General features: G+C 33.3%; 3 protein-coding genes and 1 long non-coding RNA gene across 5 annotated transcripts in view; 3 read left to right on the plus strand and 1 right to left on the minus strand.

The window, feature by feature from the left end:
* LOC145305886 (uncharacterized) overlaps positions 1-8244 on the plus strand; it is a 33919-nt gene extending 25675 nt beyond the window's left edge. For both annotated transcript variants that reach the window (XM_080147739.1, XM_080147738.1), the window contains one exon: positions 7628-8244. In XM_080147739.1, the coding sequence (XP_080003865.1) occupies positions 7628-7726 (99 nt within the window). In that variant the 3' untranslated portion in view covers positions 7727-8244. The remainder of the gene's footprint in view (positions 1-7627) is intronic.
* LOC145305888 (uncharacterized) lies at positions 5233-7417 on the minus strand. Its single transcript, XR_013874764.1, has 3 exons — positions 6813-7417; positions 5987-6047; positions 5233-5363 (listed from the first exon to the last, which is right to left on the minus strand). It is a non-coding gene; the product is annotated as an uncharacterized LOC145305888 (long non-coding RNA).
* LOC145305887 (uncharacterized) lies at positions 8186-12232 on the plus strand. Its single transcript, XM_080147740.1, has 7 exons — positions 8186-8386; positions 8945-9009; positions 9301-9337; positions 10039-10109; positions 10512-10613; positions 11169-11243; positions 12148-12232. The coding sequence occupies exons 1-7, from the start codon at positions 8296-8298 to the stop codon at positions 12229-12231; spliced, it is 525 nt and encodes a 174-aa protein (XP_080003866.1). The 5' UTR covers positions 8186-8295; the 3' UTR covers position 12232.
* A 192-nt stretch (positions 12233-12424) lies between these two features.
* The window catches only part of LOC145305884 (protein DENND6A), a 33900-nt gene continuing 22903 nt past the window's right edge, over positions 12425-23421 (plus strand). The window contains exons 1-3 of the mRNA XM_080147734.1: positions 12425-12799; positions 17919-17984; positions 18242-18303. Coding sequence (XP_080003860.1) covers positions 12425-12799; positions 17919-17984; positions 18242-18303 — 503 coding nt within the window. The remainder of the gene's footprint in view (positions 12800-17918; positions 17985-18241; positions 18304-23421) is intronic.

Genomic DNA, 23421 nt, shown 5'->3' on the forward strand with positions numbered 1-23421 from the left:
TTTTGGCCTAAGTTATAATAACCTACTCACAGACGCAGAGACCATATTAAAGATACAGAAACCTGTTATAACAGGTATATTTTCTGACGCAGCTTGGACAGGAATTGCTATAAACCCTGCTTATGCACTTGCAAAGCAGGGTAAACAAGCTGTCACCAAAATCTTAGACCTAATAACCCAAATTAAAACATTCTTACCACAAGTAGCAGGAAAACGCAGGAAAAGGACAACAAATGACACCTGCATTTTAGAAAACATCCTTTATAAGGATAAATTCGTGTCCGAAACCCTCTTAGGGATAAATGAACTATTAGCAAATATTGTGAAGCTAGTTACCAATCATAGAGCTTTAGCAGCTAACTTTACTAAAACAGATGATTTTCAAAAAGTCTGTCTGCTATTACACTCAGTCTTATTACAATTTACGAATATCTTAGACTACACCCAAACATTTGCCAATAACATGATAGCCCTTAGTAATAACATAATCCCAGAAAATATAAAAATTGATATTTTAGCCTACACTTGCTTTTCATTAACTTTATCAAACTATCATTCTTTGAGTAATATAAAATGTGACAAACGGACAAACAAACTTGTATGCACTGCCCTCCTCACAACTGGGGAACAAAAGGTCAATTTACAGTTAAAACTCCCCTACATTTTCAATCAGTGTTTCGTCGATAAAATTTTGCTCCTTGACCACAATGATAAAACTTATGATATAGAAAGCAAGACCCCAATAGAACAGGATACCTGTACTATTGGGTTGCTTGCCCAAAATATCTCTATTATTAGAGAAAACTGCCCCTTAAAACGCTCTAACCTTAAGTTACAATTTACTGGTAACAATCTTATCATACACCAGCTGACGGCTGAAATCAGTAGACAATTAACAGCCGCAGCTATACCTATTGAGCCCGTGCCTTTTTTAATTACAGGATCAGCAAAATTGTTAACATTTGCAGAAACTACCTATCAATGGTCATTTACAACCCCACTTACAACCTATCATCCTAGTTTATCTTTCTCCCCTACTCTTTTATGCCCATTAGATATAAAAGTAGCTGAAAAAACGGACATACAAACGTACCTACAACAGAATACCCTAGAAATACTTACCAATATTGGCTTAACGATCTCTGCTCTTTTTACCCTACAGATTATCTTAAAGTTCCTAGTCTATCTAAAAATTAAGTTTACCTGCGCCCCTAGGCCTAACAGGGAACAGCGTCTTCGTCATAGAGCCCAAGAAACCTTGTTACTCAACAGAATAGCTCAAGCCTCAAACCGACGGCGTTAAAACAGCCACGCATTCTTGTAACTTTAAAAACCAAAAAAAATTTTTTTTTCTGAAATTACAAGATTTTTAGTAATAGTTTTATACATAGTATTAAGCGTCATATATTGTTTAAGCGTCATAAGTTAACAAGGAATAAGAGTCAAATTAAAATTACAGAACAGAATAAAATTTAAGTTACATAAATTTTTGCATACATTTGCACTTAGCAAAAGGTTACTTCAAATATTACAGATGTTTACATTTAAAAAAAAAACCATATGTTAAAAATTAAATATAAAATTACTCCAACTTTTAAGTTTAATATAAAATCTACACCCAATCTTACATAAATAACCCCTTTACGAACCCGATTATTATGAAAAGTCGAAATTAAACCATAAAGCCCAGTTACGCCTATAATGATATCCAAATATGTATAATTAATTTTAACCTGAATTGACCTCAATATACATTTACCTAACCCTATTGCCTTAAATTAAACAAAACCTATTATCAAGCATGGTATTTTTGTAATAAACCTTAATCTTTTACCTTTTATATTTACAAGAGTTGAAGATTTTTATACTAATCTATCTTTAGGAACTATTTCCAGTCAATAAATCGACACAGTTAAATACCTTCTAGGTAGCAAAAATATATCTTTACGTAAAGTATTTTTTTTTAGGTACTCATTAGAGATTACTTGTTTTTTTTACTATATATCACATAAAAATTTGCTTTTGCACAAAGTTTAATTTTGAGGTAGCCACATATCACATGTTAATTTTTGGTTAAATAGCTCTTTACTAGCTTTGTTTTAAAACTTACTATCACACTTAAAGTTAAAAGAAAAAAATATATATATATCAATAAAGCTCAGAAAAATTCTTATGACACAGTTGTTATTTAAGTTTAATCAATATTTAGCTCTCTATAATGGGTTTGGTCAAGCTCACCAATATCCCTAGCTGCTTCCCCTACGGGGTCCCTCCTAGTAAGCCACACTTCAGAGGCACCAGATCTTAGCCGACCACGGCTCTCTACTTGTAGCTCCCGCACAGTCTAAATAAAAGGAAATTTTTTTTCAACTAGTTAACACAAAAACGTTTTATTATAAACTCCGCTTTAAAATGTTTTTTTTTAAAGGTCAAATACACTAAAATATATTGCTGGATATATGAAGAGAGGTATGAGGTTTTGACATGGTTAAACCAGCAACAGCTCAAGATATAAAACTTAACCATGCAAATACTGATTATCCGCAGAATGAGTTCCAGTAGTATAAAGTTTTGACGTGGTTGAAAAAAAAAACCCCAGCACCACAAGATATAAAAAACTTCTCCACCCAACTCTAAGTGCTACTAAACTCAAAAAAAAAAATTTTTAGCTACCTGCACACTATTTACAGTACTTGCAGTATTATCCGGGAGAATATAAGTATCTTCACATAACATTTCCTCTCTCTCTAAGCCACTAGCTACCCCAGAAGTCCGCTGGTTTAGGCGCCGCAGCCGCTGCCAGAAATCAGTATCTACAGCTGGCTCAGACTAAAAACAAAATAAAGCTGATGTATACTTGTTATCTTAAAATTATTGTAAAAAAAATAATAATTTCTCCTTTTATAAATTTACTAGCCAAGTTCAATAGTTTCAAATAAGATTTAATTTGCTGAAATACTGCACTTTTCTATATATTGTCTTACAAAAAAATTGATGTTTTTTAGTTCTACTCACCACTTACCTCTGAGATATTAAGTCTGTCCTGCAACCTCTCTCTCTCACCCGCCGGTAATGGAGTGGAGTGTCTCCTTGGCCCTTTAATATTTTCTTTGGGTCTAGCACCAGTCTCAAACTACAAAAAAAATCATAAATTATTTATATTATAAATACAGATTTTTCACCGGCTCAAATTTTTGACGTTTCTTTTTTTTGCATGACATAATACCCAAAAGCTAAACACAGTAGCCTTGCAAGTTCATTAAGTTTAAAGGGTTTTGTTCACCTGAATAAGGTCACCATAGCTGGCAGAAACCTCGCCAGTACAGTCAACTGTTCTGTATAATAAAGAAGGCACATTATTTCCACCAGCACCAGTTTGGTCCTTCTGCTGCAAGAGACGAGAAAGCACATCAGACCCATGAGAACTAGCCCCCTCTATAGACTCATATAAATGAACAGGCACCTCAAAACCACGAGCCTGCAGTTCTCGGCGATGAAGATCCAAGTAACCTGTTACCAGTAAATCATGTCGCTCCGCTGAATTCAAGCCAAATTGAATTTCAGACCCTCTGACTGCAATAACTGATGAATCCACAGAAGCATTTGGCTCAAAACTACCTGGTCTATCCTCACAGAATTGCTGGACCCTTGTGACATACTGTTGCTTCGCAGCTGACTTGCCTGCCGGTACCGCTGGTTGTTTCAAGTAGATGATGATGGAAACCACTATCACAACTAGTCCACCTACCGCCAACATACAGCTGACATACACCCAGAAATTCTCAAACACCCAAGAACTTGCAACGGGGGAATCCGCTATCCCAGCGACGGTATTTATGTCCTTGCAGTCATCGTTTAGCCTATTACTAGGTCGAGCACACAGCTCCTCCTGGCTCATTTTTAGCACATCTTTTATTATGCGCTTAATTGCAGAATCCCCCTCACCTGTTATACCAGCAAACTCAGTAATAGTTCCCCCAATCTCCGAACTTACGTGTGTGGTTGAGGTCAGAGGCACAACAGTTGCAGCCGATATCGTCACTGGGGGGGTAGGTGTAGATGAAATGGCCCCATGCCTTAAGGCATCCTCCTTCTGGTCGTCTAAAAGCTTCTGAGCAATTCGTCGAAGAATCTCATTAGCGGTAGACATGATAATATATTACTAGGCAGTTTCACAGAATAAAATTGTTTGATATCTGTTCTGAATGAATGGCACACAAAAATTTGCTCACTTATAAGTTTTACACAAGAAAAAACCTCTTTATTTTGTTTTAACGATATCTTTTTTCTGAATGAATTGACATATAAATTGTTCACTTAAAATTCTTACACAAAACTCTCCTTAGTCTTGATGATTTTTCTGAATGAATATAATATTTTTAACTTTGACTAAGTTTTAACTATTTTAAATTTATCGCAATAATTAATGTTTCTTCTTGCACTTTAAATTTAGATCTGAAAGTAGAACATTAACATTAATTAATATAAAACAATTCTAACCTAACAATTTCTTCTATACAAACGTTAAAACATTTTTTTACTATATCCCCCAGTCCGCCTATTTTTTATATAAAATGATTTTATCGACAAAAAAAACCCCTATCGCGATTTTATAGAAAGTTACCTACAAACCCCTAGTTAAACGTTTATAATCTATAAAAAGAATCTTACTAAGAGTTTTTTTTGGGATACAAAACACTTATAAATTGTTATTTACGACTATATTTAGCCCGTAACAAAAAAAAACCTTTATAACTAGCAAGGCTTTAACCTTCTTAATGTGTATACATTTAAACCACAACAAATTTCATCACCCAAGTCCAAGACTAGACACGGCGAAATTAAAATGGCCGCTATTCATATATACCTTGGGGTGGTTTTTGTTTTGTAGATTCTAAAATACTTAATTTTAGTTTTAAGAAAAATAACGTATATATAACTATACTAACCCTACGAGACATCTATTCTTACATTTTTTGTTTTTCTTAGATTTTCGTTTTAATTTTGTAGAAAATTATTTTACTTTTATTGAAACTTATAACTAAGATAAGTAATAATGTCGTCGTCTTTGCGGAAATATTAATATCTTTCTGCTTCCTTACCCTGTATATAATTTTAAGGAACCTAAATTCCCTGTTAACATTTTAGTTGCAAAAATCATTTTTTGGGAAATCCTTACCCTTTTTTCTGAAACAGAAATCAACAAAAATAATTATGTAGATTAAGAAAAAACAGGGCACATATTAATATTTTATTATTTATTTAGATATATCTTTTTGTACTACTCCACATCTACTAATATATTTCTTAATTTAGGTCTCCTAACTGATTGTCTCTCATATCTGGCACAGCTAATCTCACATCTGAAATAAAAAAAAGTATTTTAGTACTAATAATTATGATCTTAGATGAGACCCGATGTTCCCCCCGCTTGCCAGGCGATTGACGAGAATGATGATTACGACCTACCCTCACAAGAAAGCTCAGATGAAGATGAGTTCCTAGCTGTGCCTCTCAGCCAAGCTGTCGCGGAAGCCTGGATGGCTGAAGCCACTGTGTCCGAGCTGTTGCAGTCCAGTACTGGTAACGAACCCGATGTCGCAAACCTTGACGACTTTGCTGAGTTCGAAGTCATCCAGCCTCTTCCCCTTGAACCAGGACCAAGAGACGTCTGGGCCTTGTGGAGAGAGTATCACCTAGCCCAACTCAACCAGCGAACTGACCCACCTGCCACTTATAGTGTAGATTCTGAAGCCTCCACAGTATTGTGGGTCCCTGAATGTCCCCCGAGAAGCCCATATTTATTTAATTTTAACCTCTGAGGACCCTAACCCTTAAACTAAAATCTCTCTCTTATTTACTAGATCGTTACACAAAAGAAATTTTTTTTATTTGTTTTTTTTATTATCTCCCGAAGTTTGGTGATTAAAAACCTATTTTCCATCCCTCTAAATTTTTTAAATTTTATAAAAAAAAATCAAATTACCTTTAAGTTCTCATGTTAAACCAACTCTGTATAACAGTGTATCAGTCCTCCTTCAATAATCCTAGAAACAAAATTCTTTAATTTAAAAATTATAATATACAAAAGAACTCTTACTTTTTCTACTCACCACCAAGGCTGTTGCTTAACTAAAGTATTTTTGGTTGTATTTTTACGTCTAACTATAGACATAATACACACACATCACGCCTTTTTACGCTTCAAAGAATCAAGGTCTTTAGTCTCCACAGCATAAGCCATTGGCTGCGCCCCTACTAAAATGTTTTAAGGAAAAACTTTACCTCATATTTCAATCCTTTTACTCTTTTATTATGTTATATAACAAATAAAAAAAATTATGTGTTTCCTTTTATAAATCTAAAAAGTAACCATAAAATATGAATGCTTTTAAGTAAAATATAAACATCACAACCTTTTTCAAGCAAAATAAAGCTTCACTGAAAGGCTAAAACACAATTTTAGCCGCAGATGTTTTAAGAATACTTCAAAGCCTTCATAACTATCTACTTCCTACTTCCTTGTACAACCATAACCTTCAACAAAGAACGGAGTTTAGCTCCTAGTAAACCCTACACTTTTCAAAGCCTTTTTACAAACTTCAACTTTTAGTTGAATTCTCTTTTATCTAATAATCAAAATAAAACTTTTACTTTACAAAAAAATACACTTTATATATTATTAGAAAAATTCCATATTTTATGATTGTAAAAACATCAATTAAATATTTTTGCTGTTATTAAAACTCATAAACCTTAATCATGTAATTGTTAGTAAATCACTAATGTATGTAATCTTATAAAAACCATACCTACTTAAAACATAGCTGTCCTTGTTCCATTGTAAAAAGCCCAGCCACACGCACACTGATAACTCCTAGAGTTCTCCCCTCTCCTTTTTGTTAAGCCAACACCTAAACAAAATTTTATATAAAAAGGCAAATCCTTTCTGAAAAAGTCAGTTCACCTCCAGCAGTTTAAGAACTGCTTAGCAAGTGCTCACCCCCTAACCAACATCAGGTATGGCGGCTTGCCCAGTTGCGGGGTCTAATTAGATATCTGTGGCAGATATAATACAAAAGTCTGCCACACTTATCTAGGAAGACCTTACAATTGTACTAGTCATGTTTAAATATTAATGTATACTATATAATCATATAATCAATTTAAACTTTAAATCTTTTTCTTAAATAAACTTAAAAGCTATTATAGTTGTTTCCTATGCGTGGTTGACTAGTCCTTATTGCTAGTCAAAGGTAAACATTATTTCTATCCTAACTATAGTCTATCACTTCCAACTTGCATTTATAATACCTATTCTATACCTTCTCTCCATCCGTCTAACAGTCCATCTAGTAGTAATATTTCTATTGTCTCTTAAAACACATATTTCAAAAGCACGAGGGTGAGGTAATAATGAGTAGCTCTCATGATATAGCGGGTCAAGTCATAATGAGCTTGAACGTGGAGCTTGATAGCCCTAGTGGCTAGACTAAAAGGTCTCAACATACTCCATGACTACTAGGTCCAAACCCTAAGAAACTATGGCTAATCAATCAATCAATCAAATAATGTAGATTTTCTTCTATTGTCCTATATTTATTCCTAAAAATCATATTTTTTTCAGGAGAAAGTTGAGTCTAATGAAGCTGCACCACCTGCAGAAGTTTCAACAAATGAAACAAATAAAAGTGAACCAACAGAAAGTTCAAGCAGTAGTTCTTGATTGAAGAAGTTTTCAATTTTGGTGCTGTGAAATTTATATAGAATAATATATGAGTAATGATATTTATGTATAATATATTCATTGTTAAAAGGTTTATCCTATGAAGAGGATATTCTACTTTGTAGTTTTTAATAATATTAAATACTGCAAGAAAAAATTTCAGGTTAAGTATTTAAACTTGTGGAATGCCATTTATAGGAAAACCCCTTTATAATTTTGCAAGTGCCAACTATGTTTATTGTTTTATTTGTACTGCAAAATTTTGATAAAAATAATAGGTACCTATGCAATATGCATAAATTAAAAAATGCACATTATAGCTATTTATTTATTTTCTAAGGGACACAATAAATAAAAAAATTTGCTGATTTAAAAATCTAAATACCTAGGGATAATATAAAAATTATTAGATGATCAAAAGAAAATTGCCTAGTTGATTAGGTACCTAGGTATTTAAAAAAGAATCACATTGCTGATTTTATAACTAAAAATTTGTATAATTTTTGAAAATTTCAGAACTTTGTTGTGTGCCACTGCTGGGTGTAAAATATTATGCCCTGTAGCGAACAATGTCATTGAGCCTTGTGTATGCTGTCCGCGGTTTCATTGCCTTCATTGCATTTATCGAGTTTGTCAATGCTCTCAGATCTTTTACATCAGGTTTGCTCCTTTCTAAATTGGGGGAGGGTTTAACGGGTTTTTAAAAATATAAAAAAATATTTCTAACAACTTGGCTCCTAGTGATGCTAAATTTTAGCAGTTTTTGCTTTGAGTGAATTTTTTTATAGAATTTTCGACTTAATTGTATTTAATTGTTTTGAGGAATTTTCTTTTTTTCCACTTCACTACTATCCATTTATGTATCTTACTGCATTACAAATGAAAAATCTAATTCTTCACATGTTCAATTTTATTAGCTGTTAATTTACCAAAATGTTCTAGTTTTTTTGACTTATGAATTATTGAGAAGAACATGACAATTTTATAGCATATTATCACGTTCTTATCTTATTTTTGCCGTGTATGGCAGGTGTTCCAATTAAAATCACTCCTAAATAAGCCTTAGATAAGAAGCTGGGGAGTTGCGTGAATGCTACTAGAAAATCGAGTCATTTAATCCGGTCTTGAACTTAAAATATCAAAACTGTAACCCAATGTATTACCAATGTATGACCAAAGAGGATTTATGACGTCCCTTTACATATTAATCTGATGCAGGTTGGTTTGTTGAACCAGAAGATGTTTTGAAGATCTCATTTGTACAAACAAAAATATTTACTCAGGTTTGTGCTTATTATTAATATCGGGGAGGGAAGGGACATTAGACTGTATTTTGTACTTTATTGAAATATTTTGTATCTTATTCTACCAATTGTTGGCTTACCGAAAAACTTTGTTATGATTAGTTTGTCCAAAACATAACAGAGTCCAGACTTTTCATACACATGGTACATAAAAGTTTATTAGAGATACTAAAATAAATACCTATTAAAATTTTGATGACCTATGCGATATAATATGATTTAAACACCCAGAAATTACTAGGTGCCTAAATGATACTTTATTTTTTTTAGGTTGAACTGTCCAAAGAATCAGAAGTTATTGTATCACAGGAAATACTTTTAAAAATCTATTTTATATTTTTTGAGTAAAGTTGGTGCTTACCTACAACTTAAATTTTTAGTAGCAAAGATATTCTATAATTCACTTTGTCCATCAGTCAGTCCATAACGCTATGGTGGAAATGTGATTTCCTCGGCTGCTTTTTAAGATAAAAAGCTGAAATTTTATGTGAAGATTACTCTGGCCTGTGCGCTTATATTCTATACAATAAATACATTCTTTATCCGTTTGTCCAGCGTTGATGCCTTTATTATTTTATTATAAAGGTATCGTGATTTTTGAACATTCTCTCTTTTCTTTTTCTCTTTTTTGACAACTAAACATCTGCTCTAGCTATAACTAACTATGTCGGTTTGTCTTTCTATGATTTTTTTGTGCTTCTTTACTTGTTTTCATCCTTGTTTTTGTAGCAAAGTTGGTGCGTTTTCTCGTAGTGCTTTTTTGTTATTGTTGTACCTAGTACCTAATATAAACTAACATGTTAAAGTAATTAACAAACAAATGAAAAAACTGTGATATTCTCAGCTGCTATAAGAGATAGACAGCTATATTTTTCCTTTTTCTTTGGTACTCTGGTAATTTTAACATTTAATTGTTAGTGTTGATTGTATGATAGACAGAAACAGCTTGCTTACAGAGTAGCTTTACTTCTAGAATCTGAATGGTTGAATAAAAGTATTAATGAAAATAGTTATTTGGGCTATACAGTTTTCTCAACTCCTCTATCCTTATTGCTACGGCAATATTTGTACATTATAAGGTAAATTTTCATTCTAATTGTTGTATGAAGCATATCTTTTCTATAAATAGGATATGTCCGTTTGTCTGTCATAGACACATTGCGGCATACCTAAGAAATGTGATTTACCTAAGTTATTGTAATATTTTGTCTTAAAGATTATCTAACCTTTACATATCAATTGAATTGTATATAGATTTTTATTTGTAGCATGACCGACGGACCAAGTGGATTATATACTTGATGCTCGAAATAATACAGTGAATCTTAAAAATACAACATTTTAGCTGTCTATACCATCATCCGAAAAAACAGTTATGGTTGGATGAACTTACGGCCAGACATAGTGAATTTTAGAGTAGCTTCACAACTAAAACCATGATTTTAACCAACACAACATAAATTTACATTTTCTTGTCGTAGGCTCTTGTTGGGTTGTCGGTAGTTGTGCTTTTGTTGAAGCTTTTCTTCTACGTCTCACAAGGATTCATCTACAAAACTATTTCATTAGCTGCGAGCTTTCAGGTGAGTGATTTTTTAGCACAGCATTTCTAAATTTGGCTCTCTCATCGTTGTTATAATAATTTAAATTTACTTTCTATTTTAAACTCACTGTGTAAAAAGATTTATTGATATTGGATAATAACTAGGTAGGTACATTTTGATATTGATAAAAAACTTTTAAAAGAAAATAATCTTATCAACTTAAATTTTAACGGGGTTATTATTGAAACGATAAGGAATGTTGAAGCATCATTATACTTACCTTTAAAACTGAATTTATATCCGTTCATATTAAGCATCATGCATTTATTCAACACTAGCAGCTTCGCTTAAAAAGTGACTATCTAATTTTTGGATTATGGATAAAAAGAAGTAGCGGGTTTCGTCGTATTTTCATGGTAGCTTTAATCCTTTTTCTAGCCACTGCTGGGGGCTCTAACCTCGCGGGGCCATCATTATCATTTACCTAACCTAATTTAAAATAACTTATCAAAAGCTACTGTGAAACTACGACGACACCTGCTACTTCGATTTCTTTCCATGTTCCTAATTTTTTATCTTACAACAACTATTTAGGTGCCAGTATTATTTACACTGTGTGGCCTGGGTGGATTGATCTGTATCTTGTGTATGCTGGAATCTGACTTCAGAAGGAATTATATTGTTTAAAACTAGAAATGGACTAATAGCTTTTTCTCGTATTCCTTCTAATCCGATTAATATCCGGAGGATTACAACCGGTTTTCTTTTATCCATATGAAAAAACTGTCCAGCATCATATTATATCCAGTTTTCTATGAATAGAAAATGTACAATCATAGGATTAAAACCATATTTTTAACGCTTGCCTTCGGCATCTCGGGGCTAAAAAACTGGTTTTATTCTTAAAATTGTACATTTTATATCTGCGGAAAGATGTTTAAAGTACGATGCGAGAAATAATACTAATAATGATTTTATTTTTAGTAAGTATTGATCATGCTGGAATAGGTTTGAATAATTATTCTATCAACGTTTGATCATATTGCAGAACTTGAAATTTCTCTTCCCCGAGGAAGAATGTAGAAATTACAAGTTGTGGTAGGTGTATAGACAGATAAATTTGAAAACCTAGTCCTGAGGTGGATTCTTAAAAAAAATTGCCCCACTAATCGCATAGTGGGGCAAAATTGTTGTCGTGAAAAATCCTCCAAAATCACATTAAAAATCTACAAAAATTAAATAAAATCTTATGTTGATAACCCTTCTATGATTTTGTTTAATTTCTGTAGATTTTTAATGTGATTTTGGTGGAATTTTCACGAAAACAATTTTGCCCCACTAAGTGATTAGTGAGGCAAATTTTTTTTTAAGAATCTACCTCTGTATATGCAATATTACGTCAATATGTCATTCTTACCCAGATAAAAATCGAGCAATTATAAAGTTCTCACTTGTAGGACTTTTAAATCAAAGAATTTAAATGTTGTTTTAAAGTCAAAGCTTATTTTGAAACTTTTTCCATATAATTCTATTTTTTAATTGATATAATAAAACAAACAATAATAATTTGAACAGTTATTCCAACTCCAGTTCAGAAAATGATGATCTTTTAAAGCAGATGAAGTTTCCCAAGTCGAGAAAATCTAAAAACCTATAAACAACCACTTAAAACTACAGGAAATCATCTCATTAGTTTTTTTGTTTATAATTGAAAGGAAAAGTTAAAGTTCAAAATACACATTTTGAATGAAATCTAGGTAATATTGTTGGAAAAATAGAATAGTAATACCTACTAAAAATTATGTATAGAGTAGATGAGATGATTTTCGTTTATTTTAGTTAATATCAAAATGGCGGAAAATCCGCCAGAATCCAAAATGGAAGTGAACCAATCAGAGGACACGCCTAATAATACCAACCAATCAGCAGAACCTATGTCTGAAAGTGATAACCATACAGAAAACCCCGCCAAAGATATCAGTAAATTAGATTCTTATGTCTCAACTAATGATCCTAGTGAAGTAACCAATGAAGGCCCATTACCTAGTGATATTACCAATGAAATGCCAACACTTAGTGAATTGTCCAATGAGAGACCACCACAACCTAGTGAACTGACCAATGAAAAACAACCACGTGGCCAAATTTCAGAACCTGATTGGTCAGGATTTAAAAATTGGCTGCACTCTGTGGCTGTTGTTACTTTTGACCTGGAATTGGGTCAGGTACCTATGCTTATAAGAACTCTATAATGGACTGTAAATGATTCTTCGCTCAAACTTGTTCTGCTATTAGTCTTAATTAAGGGGGGGGGGGGGGTTTAATGCAACCATCTCGTAATCAGTGAGCAAATGGCACTTAGAATTCGAATTTCGAGCTGAAATTTTGCATGGGTAATCCTTGATAGGTCTATTTTCCCTAAATCGAACAAAAAGTTGGAAAAGTAACGGCTGGCGGCTGCAGCTCAGCCGTTTAGCCGTTTTTGGCCTATTTTTAGGGTAAATTCATCATTATTTACGTAGGAATCAACTTTATAAAACATATTTCTGGTTTAATTCATATTAAATGATAGCAATAACCATTTTTTAAAATTTTTAGTACCAGCTGCTAACGGCTAGAACCGGCTGAAAACGGCTGGGAGCCGCCAAGAGTATAAAGGGTAGATAGGGCTTGTGACATGTGTAGGGGTAGGTTTCTATGGGTGCTGAGCTCAAAAATGCTACTAAAAATAGTGACGGCCAATCCATATGGCAGCTGGGTAACAGCTGCTGCTCAGCTGCGAGCGGCCAAGAGTAGAATGAGTAGATAGGGCTTGTGACGTGTCTAGGGGTAGGTTTTTATGGGTGCTGAGCTCAAAAATGCTAACAAAAATAGTGGAGGCCCATCCACATGGCAGCTGGGTAATGGACACAGCTCAGCTGGGTAACGGCCGCAGCTCAGACGAGATAGGCCAAGAGTAGAATGAGTACATGAGGCATGTGACGTGACCAGGAATAGGTTTTTATGGGTGCTGAACTCAAAAAATGCTTTTAGAAATAGTTTCGGCGAATCCCTATGGCAGTTAAGTAATAGCTGCTGCTCAGCTGCGAGCGGCTAAGAGTAGAATGATTAGATAGGGCTTGTGACGTGTCTAGAGGTAGGTTTTTATGGGTGCTGAGCTCAAAATGCTACCAAAAATAGTAGCATCCCATCCATATGGCAGCTGGGTAACGGCCGAAGCTCAGCTGGTAGAGGCCAAGAGTAGAATGAGTACATAGGGCATGTGACATGTCTAGGGGTAGGTTTTCATGGGTGCTGAGCTCAAAAATGGTACCAAAAATAGTTGCGACCCATCCATATATGGCAGCTGAGTAACAGCTACAGCTCAGCTAGGAGCGGCCAAGAGTAGAATGAGTAGATAGGGCTAGTGATGTGTCTTAGGGTAGGTTTTTATGAGTGCTGAGCTCAAAATGCTACCAAAAATAGTGGTGACCCATCCATGTGGCAGCTGGGTAACGGCGGCAGCTCAGCTGGGAGCAGCCGAAAGTAGAATGAGTACATAGGGCTTGTGACGTGTCCAGGGGTAGGTATTTATGAGTGCTGAGCTCAAAAATACTACCAATAATAGTGGCAGCTCATCAATATGGCAGCTGGGTAACACAAGCCCTATCTACTCATTCTACTCTTAGCCTCCCCCAGCTGAGCTGCAGCCGTTACCCAGCTGCCATATGGATGGGTCGCCACTATTTTTGGGAGCATTTTTGAGCTCAGTACCCATAAAAACTTACCCCAAGACACGTCACAAGCCCTATGTTCTCATTTTACTCTTGGCTGCTTCCATCTGAGCTGCAGCTGTTGCTCAGATGCCATATAGATTGGCCGCCACTATTTTTGGTACCATTTTTGAGCTCAGCGCCCATTAAAACCTACCCCTAGACACGTCATAAGCCCTATCTACTCATTCTACTCTTGGCCTTTCACAGCTGAGCTGTGGCCGTTACCCAGCTGCCATATGGATGGACCGCCACTATTTTTGGTAGCATTTTTGAGCTCAGCACCCATAAAAACCTAACCCTAGACACGTCATAAGCCCCATCTACTCATTCTACTCTTGACCGCTCGCAGCTGAGCAGCAGCTGTTACCCAGCTGCCATATGTATTGGCCGCCACTATTTTTGGTACCATTTCACACTGCAGCAAATGTACGTTTTTTTGGACATTTTAACTAAGTTTACTAAAAGCTTTACAAATCGATCAATTTTTGGGATAAATCAATGCATAATACCAATTTAGAATCACCAATGCATTGGGAAAACAATAGATACCTTCTTTGGCTTAGCTTTTTATGAATTTTATTATTTTTTCAACGTCAAAATATAGCCTCAAATAAATAAGAAACTTAACCGCTGAACTGATATGATTATCCTTTACAATGTAGCTTCTCATAGGTTATGGGAAGGTTTATAACTATTTGGGGAAGGGAACCACCACTCTCACAAGAGAAATCGCCTCTAGAAAAAAATACTCACCCACACCAAATTTTTTGAGATTTTAATTTTAATTTTTTTTTGAAATTTTATTTTTAAAAACAAAATATATAAAATAGGTCAAATTCATTCTCCCCCCCCCCCCCCCCCCCCACCTCCAAGTAGCGTAGCCGCTAGTAAATAAAACAGAATTGTTTACTTAAAAACATTAAGAAGTTTAGTGGTTTGTACCACAGCTATTTTTCAACTAGGGGTTGTCTGTATGTCTATCTGTCCCTAAAAGATTATCAGTAAAACCATTATACTTCTTTGTTTGATGACGGAATTAAAAACTTATAATTATCTTAGGTATCTCTAGATAAAAGTGTCAAACTTGAAATTAAATTTAAATTATCTTAGGAATCTCTAGATAAAAGTGTCAAACTTATTGATTTATTTATAGACTTGCCAAGGAATAAATTATTTTTTTACTGATCTGGTACTTTATCATTCTTGCTAATTAATATGCAATACATCTATAGTATACATATATTATAAACCTAAATATGAATGTTAACAACCCTTTATAAATCAGTTGAGAAATTGTTTGCCTGTCTGTATGAAGAGATATCGCTAAACGCTAATGCAGCTTCTTAAGGTCTGGCGAATGTTTTAAAATTTGAAGGGTAGACTGCTTCACCCTACCTAGATAAATCACCCTTGAAAAAAAAACCTTTACCCAAGTTTTTAATTTTAATAAGACTAAGGAGGCGTCGTGACATTCCCTCTTCTCTAGGTGACTAGAATGATAAAAACAAAATTGAAAATTGTAGAAAGCAATAAAAAGACTTTGACAAACAGACGAACAAATGAGTTACAGTGTAGATGCGCCCTAAATCAGAGGTTTCATCATACAAAATTTCTACAATCTTTAAACACATAGGTACTATAGTATAGAACATTAAATCTAAAGAAGCAATTTTTCTTCATGACTCTCTTAGCATTCTTGACGGACTAAGTGAGTTATATAAAGGATGCTTACATAATTGTTATGGGAAATGTTAAAACAAATTTTCTATCATTAAGTACAACAATTAAAGATAAGTTTGTAATAAGGAAATACCAAACTATTTTTTCGAATCTTGTGGGAGGGGGCAATCACCATCCCCTTTCAATTAAGGGGCCTAAAATATTTCCTTTTTTATTTCCATTGTTCTTTTTCAAAAAAGATAGGGTTATTTCAAGTTGGTTTGGCTTTGCTACGCTAAATATAACTGCTAAAATAAATAGACAAATGCTTTGAAAAAGTCAAATATTACACACTTTCTCCCTAAGTAGGGACTGCACAAAAATGTAAATATTTCAATAAAAGCCTCTTGGGTAAATATTGGACCCACTTTTTTATCATTATTATAACCTTGCTAAATTAAAAATGTATGTGGGAAGGTTACCCAAGCGGCTTTTTTTCAGAAACGACCAAAAGAACATAAAATAAACGTAAAAATAAAACGTAAGAAAAAATAATTATTTAAGAAAAATATCCTTTAATTCAACATATTGATATGAAAAATATATCTTTTTTTAGGATTTTTATTTAGTATTAATATTGCCATTACTGATTTTAACAATAAAACGCGACTAAAAAAATTATTAATATGTTAAAACATTGCTCAATTGACTTGAGGTCGAAATCTTCAAATCCCTTTAATTTAGATAATTTCTTGTTTAGGTAGCCAACTTCAACGAGCTGGTACTCGGTCAATTTAAAATATTTTCTAAAAATTTCAACTGCTAGCTTCATCATTATACCCATATTATATATTAATTAAACGATAAGGTTCAAATTCAATGATTGAAAATTTTGAAATGTCTAACTTTGCTGCACTGTGCATTTTTGAGCTCAGCACCCATAAAAACCTACCCCTAGACACGTCACAAGCCCTATCTACTCATTCTACTCTTGGCCGCTCGCAGCTGAGCAGCAGCTATTACTCAACTGCCACATGGATTGGCCATCACTATTTTTGGTAGTATTTTTGAGCTCAGCACCCATAAAAACCTAACCCTGGACATGTCACATGCCCTATGTACTCATTCTACTCTTGGCCTCTCCCAGCTGAGCTGCCGCCATTACCCAGCTGCCACATGGATGGGCCGAGACTATTTTTGGTAGCATTTTTGAGCTCAGCACCCATAAAAACCTACCCCTAGACACGTCACAAGCCCTATCTACTCATTCTACTCTTGGCCGCTCGCAGCTGAGCTGCAGCTGTTACCCAGCTGCCATATGGATTGGCCGTCACTATTTTTAGTAGTATTTTTGAGCTCAGCACCCATAAAAACCTACCCCTAGACATGTCACAAGCCCTATCTACTCTTCATACTCTTGGCCGCTCCCAGCCGTTTTCAGCCGGTTCTAACCGTTTAGCAGCTGGTACTAGAAATTAAAAAAATGGTTATTGCTATCATTTAATATGAATTAAACCAAAACTATGTTTTAAAAAGTTGATTCCTACGTAAATAATGATGAATTTACCCTAAAAATAGGCCAAAAACGGCTAAACGGCTGAGCAGCAGCCGCCAGCCGTTACTTTTCCAACTTTTTGTTCGATTTAGGGAAAATAGACCTACCAAGGATTACCCATGCAAAATTTCAGCTCGAAATTCGAATTCTAAGTGCCATTTGCTCACTGATTACGAGATGGTTGCATTAAACCCCCCCCCCCCCCTTTTTTTTCGTATTGTGGGGTCATGATTAAACTTGATAAGTAACCTACTCCAAACTTACCCCCAAAACTGTAAATCTACCTTCAGGGTAGTAAAGTTTATCATAATAAGGTGGGGAGAGGTTATTTAGCCTTTATTGTCTCCTCGCTGACTTTTAATTATATTTGTATAGGTGATAGAGAAAACTTATCCCAACACTGAAGAGTTCAGTTCAGGCCCTGATAAATTGTCTGAACAGGTAAAAAATTGTTTTTTACTAAGCCTTTAGGGGCATTTGAGGTGTAGTGGGGGGGGGGGGGGAGGGGAGGGAGAAATCAATCCCTGACAATTTTCAAAGTTGGGTAGTTTTTGACGGAAAAAATAAAAAATGTGGGGTCATGTTTTTAGGCCTAAAGTGGAGAACTCAATCGATTCATTGGTTATTAAGATCTTAAGCTACAGACAAAGAACTTACTAAATATGATATTATCTATCTACAAATGTATTTATATTTAGGACCGGACCAACATATGTTATCTCTCCTTTCCAGACTCCAATTCTGGTATTATGGGTGATATTCAGGGACACACAATTATTCTTAGATAAATAATGATTCCTAGGACAACAAGGTAGAATATTATAACTCTAATTCTGGTATTATATGGGTGATATTCAGGGACACACAATTATTCTTAGATAAATAATGATTCCTAGGACAACAAGGTAGAATATTATAACTCTAATTCTGGTATTATATGGGTGATATTCAGGGACACACAATTATTCTTAGATAAATAATGATTCCTAGGACAACAAGGTAGAATATTATAACTCTAATTCTGGTATTATATGGGAGATATTCAGGGACACACAATTATTCTTAGATAAATAATGATACCTAGGACAACAAGGTAGAATATTGTAACTCTAATTCTGGTATTATATGGGTGATATTCAGGGACACACAATTATTCTTAGATAAATAATGATTCCTAGGACAACAAGGTAGAATATTATAACTCTAATTCTGGTATTATATGGGTGATATTCAGGGACACACAATTATTCTTAGATAAATAATGATTCCTAGGACAACAAGGTAGAATATTATAACTCTAATTCTGATATTATATGGGAGATATTCAGGGACACACAATTATTCTTAGATAAATAATGATTCCTAGGACAACAAGGTTGATTATTATAACTCTAATTCTGGTATTATATGGGTGATATTCAGGGACACACAATTATTCTTAGATAAATAATGATTCCTAGGACAACAAGGTAGAATATTATAACTCTAATTCTGATATTATATGGGAGATATTCAGGGACACACAATTATTCTTAGATAAATAATGATTCCTAGGACAACAAGGTAGAATATTATAACACTAATTCTGATATTATATGGGAGATATTCAGGGACACACAATTATTCTTAGATAAATAATGATTCCTAGGACAACAAGGTTGATTATTATAACTCTAATTCTGGTATTATATGGGTGATATTCAGGGACACACAATTATTCTTAGATAAATAATGATTCCTAGGACAACAAGGTAGAATATTATAACTCTAATTCTGATATTATATGGGAGATATTCAGGGACACACAATTATTCTTAGATAAATAATGATTCCTAGGACAACAAGGTAGAATATTATAACACTAATTCTGATATTATATGGGAGATATTCAGGGACACACAATTATTCTTAGATAAATAATGATTCCTAGGACAACAAGGTTGATTATTATAACTCTAATTCTGATATTATATGGGAGATATTCAGGGACACACAATTATTCTTAGATAAATAATGATACCTAGGACAACAAGGTAGAATATTGTAACTCTAATTCTGGTATTATATGGGAGATATTCAGGGACACACAATTATTCTTAGATAGATAATGATTCCTAGGACAACAGGGTAGAATATTATAACTCTAATTCTGGTATTATATGGGTGATATTCAGGGACACACAATTATTCTTAGATAAATAATGATTCCTAGGACAACAAGGTTGATTATTATAACTCTAATTCTGGTATTATATGGGTGATATTCAGGGACACACAATTATTCTTAGATAAATAATGATTCCTAGGACAACAAGGTAGAATATTATAACACTAATTCTGATATTATATGGGAGATATTCAGGGACACACAATTATTCTTAGATAAATAATGATTCTTAGGACAACAAGGTAGAATATTATAACTCTAATTCTGGTATTATATGGGAGATATTCAGGGACACACAATTATTCTTAGATAAATAATGATTCCTAGGACAACAAGGTTGATTATTATAACTCTAATTCTGATATTATATGGGAGATATTCAGGGACACACAATTATTCTTAGATAAATAATGATTCTTAGGACAACAAGGTAGAATATTATAACTCTAATTCTGGTATTATATGGGAGATATTCAGGGACACACAATTATTCTTAGATAAATAATGATTCCTAGGACAACAAGGTAGAATATTATAACTCTAATTCTGATATTATATGGGAGATATTCAGGGACACACAATTATTCTTAGATAAATAATGATTCCTAGGACAACAAGGTAGAATATTGTAACTCTAATTCTGGTATTATATGGGAGATATTCAGGGACACACAATTATTCTTAGATAAATAATGATTCCTAGGACAACAAGGTAGAATATTGTAACTCTAATTCTGGTATTATGGGTGATATTCAGGGACACACAATTATTCTTAGATAAATAATGATTCCTAGGACAACAAGGTAGAATATTATAACTCTAATTCTGATATTATATGGGAGATATTCAGGGACACACAATTATTCTTAGATAAATAATGATTCCTAGGACAACAAGGTAGAATATTGTAACTCTAATTCTGGTATTATATGGGTGATATTCAGGGACACACAATTATTCTTAGATAAATAATGATTCCTAGGACAACAAGGTTGATTATTATAACTCTAATTCTGGTATTATATGGGTGATATTCAGGGACACACAATTATTCTTAGATAAATAATGATTCCTAGGACAACAAGGTAGAATATTATAACTCTAATTCTGGTATTATATGGGTGATATTCAGGGACACACAATTATTCTTAGATAAATAATGATTCCTAGGACAACCAGGTAGAATATTATAACTCTAATTCTGGTATTATATGGGTGATATTCAGGGACACACAATTATTCTTAGATAAATAATGATTCCTAGGACAACAAGGTAGAATATTATAACTCTAATTCTGATATTATATGGGTGATATTCAGGGACACACAATTATTCTTAGATAAATAATGATTCCTAGGACAACAAGGTAGAATATTATAACTCTAATTCTGATATTATATGGGTGATATTCAGGGACACACAATTATTCTTAGATAGATAATGATTCCTAGGACAACAAGGTTGATTATTATAACTCTAATTCTGGTATTATATGGGAGATATTCAGGGACACACAATTATTCTTAGATAAATAATGATTCCTAGGACAACAAGGTAGAATATTATAACACTAATTCTGATATTATATGGGTGATATTCAGGGACACACAATTATTCTTAGATAAATAATGATTCCTAGGACAACAAGGTAGAATATTATAACTCTAATTCTGATATTATATGGGTGATATTCAGGGACACACAATTATTCTTAGATAAATAATGATTCCTAGGACAACAAGGTAGAATATTATAACTCTAATTCTGGTATTATATGGGTGATATTCAGGGACACACAATTATTCTTAGATAAATAATGATTCCTAGGACAACAAGGTAGAATATTATAACTCTAATTCTGATATTATATGGGAGATATTCAGGGACACACAATTATTCTTAGATAAATAATGATTCCTAGGACAACAAGGTTGATTATTATAACTCTAATTCTGGTATTATATGGGAGATATTCAGGGACACACAATTATTCTTAGATAAATAATGATTCCTAGGACAACAAGGTAGAATATTATAACTCTAATTCTGATATTATATGGGAGATATTCAGGGACACACAATTATTCTTAGATAAATAATGATTCCTAGGACAACAAGGTAGAATATTATAACTCTAATTCTGATATTATATGGGAGATATTCAGGGACACACAATTATTCTTAGATAGATAATGATACCTAGGACAACAAGGTAGAATATTGTAACTCTAATTCTGGTATTATATGGGTGATATTCAGGGACACACAATTATTCTTAGATAAATAATGATTCCTAGGACAACAAGGTTGATTATTATAACACTAATTCTGATATTATATGGGAGATATTCAGGGACACACAATTATTCTTAGATAGATAATGATACCTAGGACAACAAGGTAGAATATTGTAACTCTAATTCTGGTATTATATGGGTGATATTCAGGGACACACAATTATTCTTAGATAAATAATGATTCCTAGGACAACAAGGTAGAATATTATAACTCTAATTCTGGTATTATATGGGTGATATTCAGGGACACACAATTATTCTTAGATAAATAATGATTCCTAGGACAACAAGGTAGAATATTATAACTCTAATTCTGATATTATATGGGTGATATTCAGGGACACACAATTATTCTTAGATAAATAATGATTCCTAGGACAACAAGGTAGAATATTATAACTCTAATTCTGGTATTATATGGGAGATATTCAGGGACACACAATTATTCTTAGATAAATAATGATTCCTAGGACAACAAGGTAGAATATTATAACTCTAATTCTGATATTATATGGGTGATATTCAGGGACACACAATTATTCTTAGATAAATAATGATTCCTAGGACAACAAGGTTGATTATTATAACTCTAATTCTGATATTATATGGGAGATATTCAGGGACACACAATTATTCTTAGATAAATAATGATTCCTAGGACAACAAGGTAGAATATTATAACTCTAATTCTGATATTATATGGGTGATATTCAGGGACACACAATTATTCTTAGATAAATAATGATTCCTAGGACAACAAGGTAGAATATTGTAACTCTAATTCTGATATTATATGGGAGATATACAGGGACACACAATTATTCTTAGATAAATAATGATTCCTAGGACAACAAGGTAGAATATTGTAACTCTAATTCTGATATTATATGGGAGATATTCAGGGACACACAATTATTCTTAGATAAATAATGATTCCTAGGACAACAAGGTAGAATATTGTAACTCTAATTCTGATATTATATGGGAGATATTCAGGGACACACAATTATTCTTAGATAGATAATGATACCTAGGACAACAAGGTTGATTATTATAACTCTAATTCTGGTATTATATGGGTGATATTCAGGGACACACAATTATTCTTAGATAAATAATGATTCCTAGGACAACAAGGTAGAATATTGTAACTCTAATTCTGATATTATATGGGAGATATTCAGGGACACACAATTATTCTTAGATAAATAATGATTCTTAGGACAACAAGGTTGAATATTGTAACTCTAATTCTGGTATTATATGGGTGATATTCAGGGACACACAATTATTCTTAGATAGATAATGATTCCTAGGACAACAAGGTTGATTATTATAACTCTAATTCTGGTATTATATGGGTGATATTCAGGGACACACAATTATTCTTAGATAAATAATGATTCCTAGGA

This window comes from Acartia tonsa, chromosome 14 (assembly GCF_053477335.1).
Source record: "Acartia tonsa isolate MP-2025a chromosome 14, ASM5347733v1, whole genome shotgun sequence".
NCBI classification, from domain to species: Eukaryota; Metazoa; Arthropoda; class Copepoda; order Calanoida; family Acartiidae; genus Acartia; species Acartia tonsa.

What these genes read in the sequence shown, in the direction of transcription:
- LOC145305887 (XM_080147740.1), top strand. Translation starts at nt 8,296, where the DNA reads ATGTCATTGAGCCTTGTGTATGCTGTCCGCGGTTTCATTGCCTTCATT. An exon ending in ATCAGAAGTTATTGTATCAC is followed by an intron (nt 9,338 to 10,038) that starts AGGAAATACTTT and finishes ATTAATGAAAAT; the next exon opens with AGTTATTTGGGCTATACAGT. An exon ending in CATTAGCTGCGAGCTTTCAG is followed by an intron (nt 10,614 to 11,168) that starts GTGAGTGATTTT and finishes ACAACTATTTAG; the next exon opens with GTGCCAGTATTATTTACACT.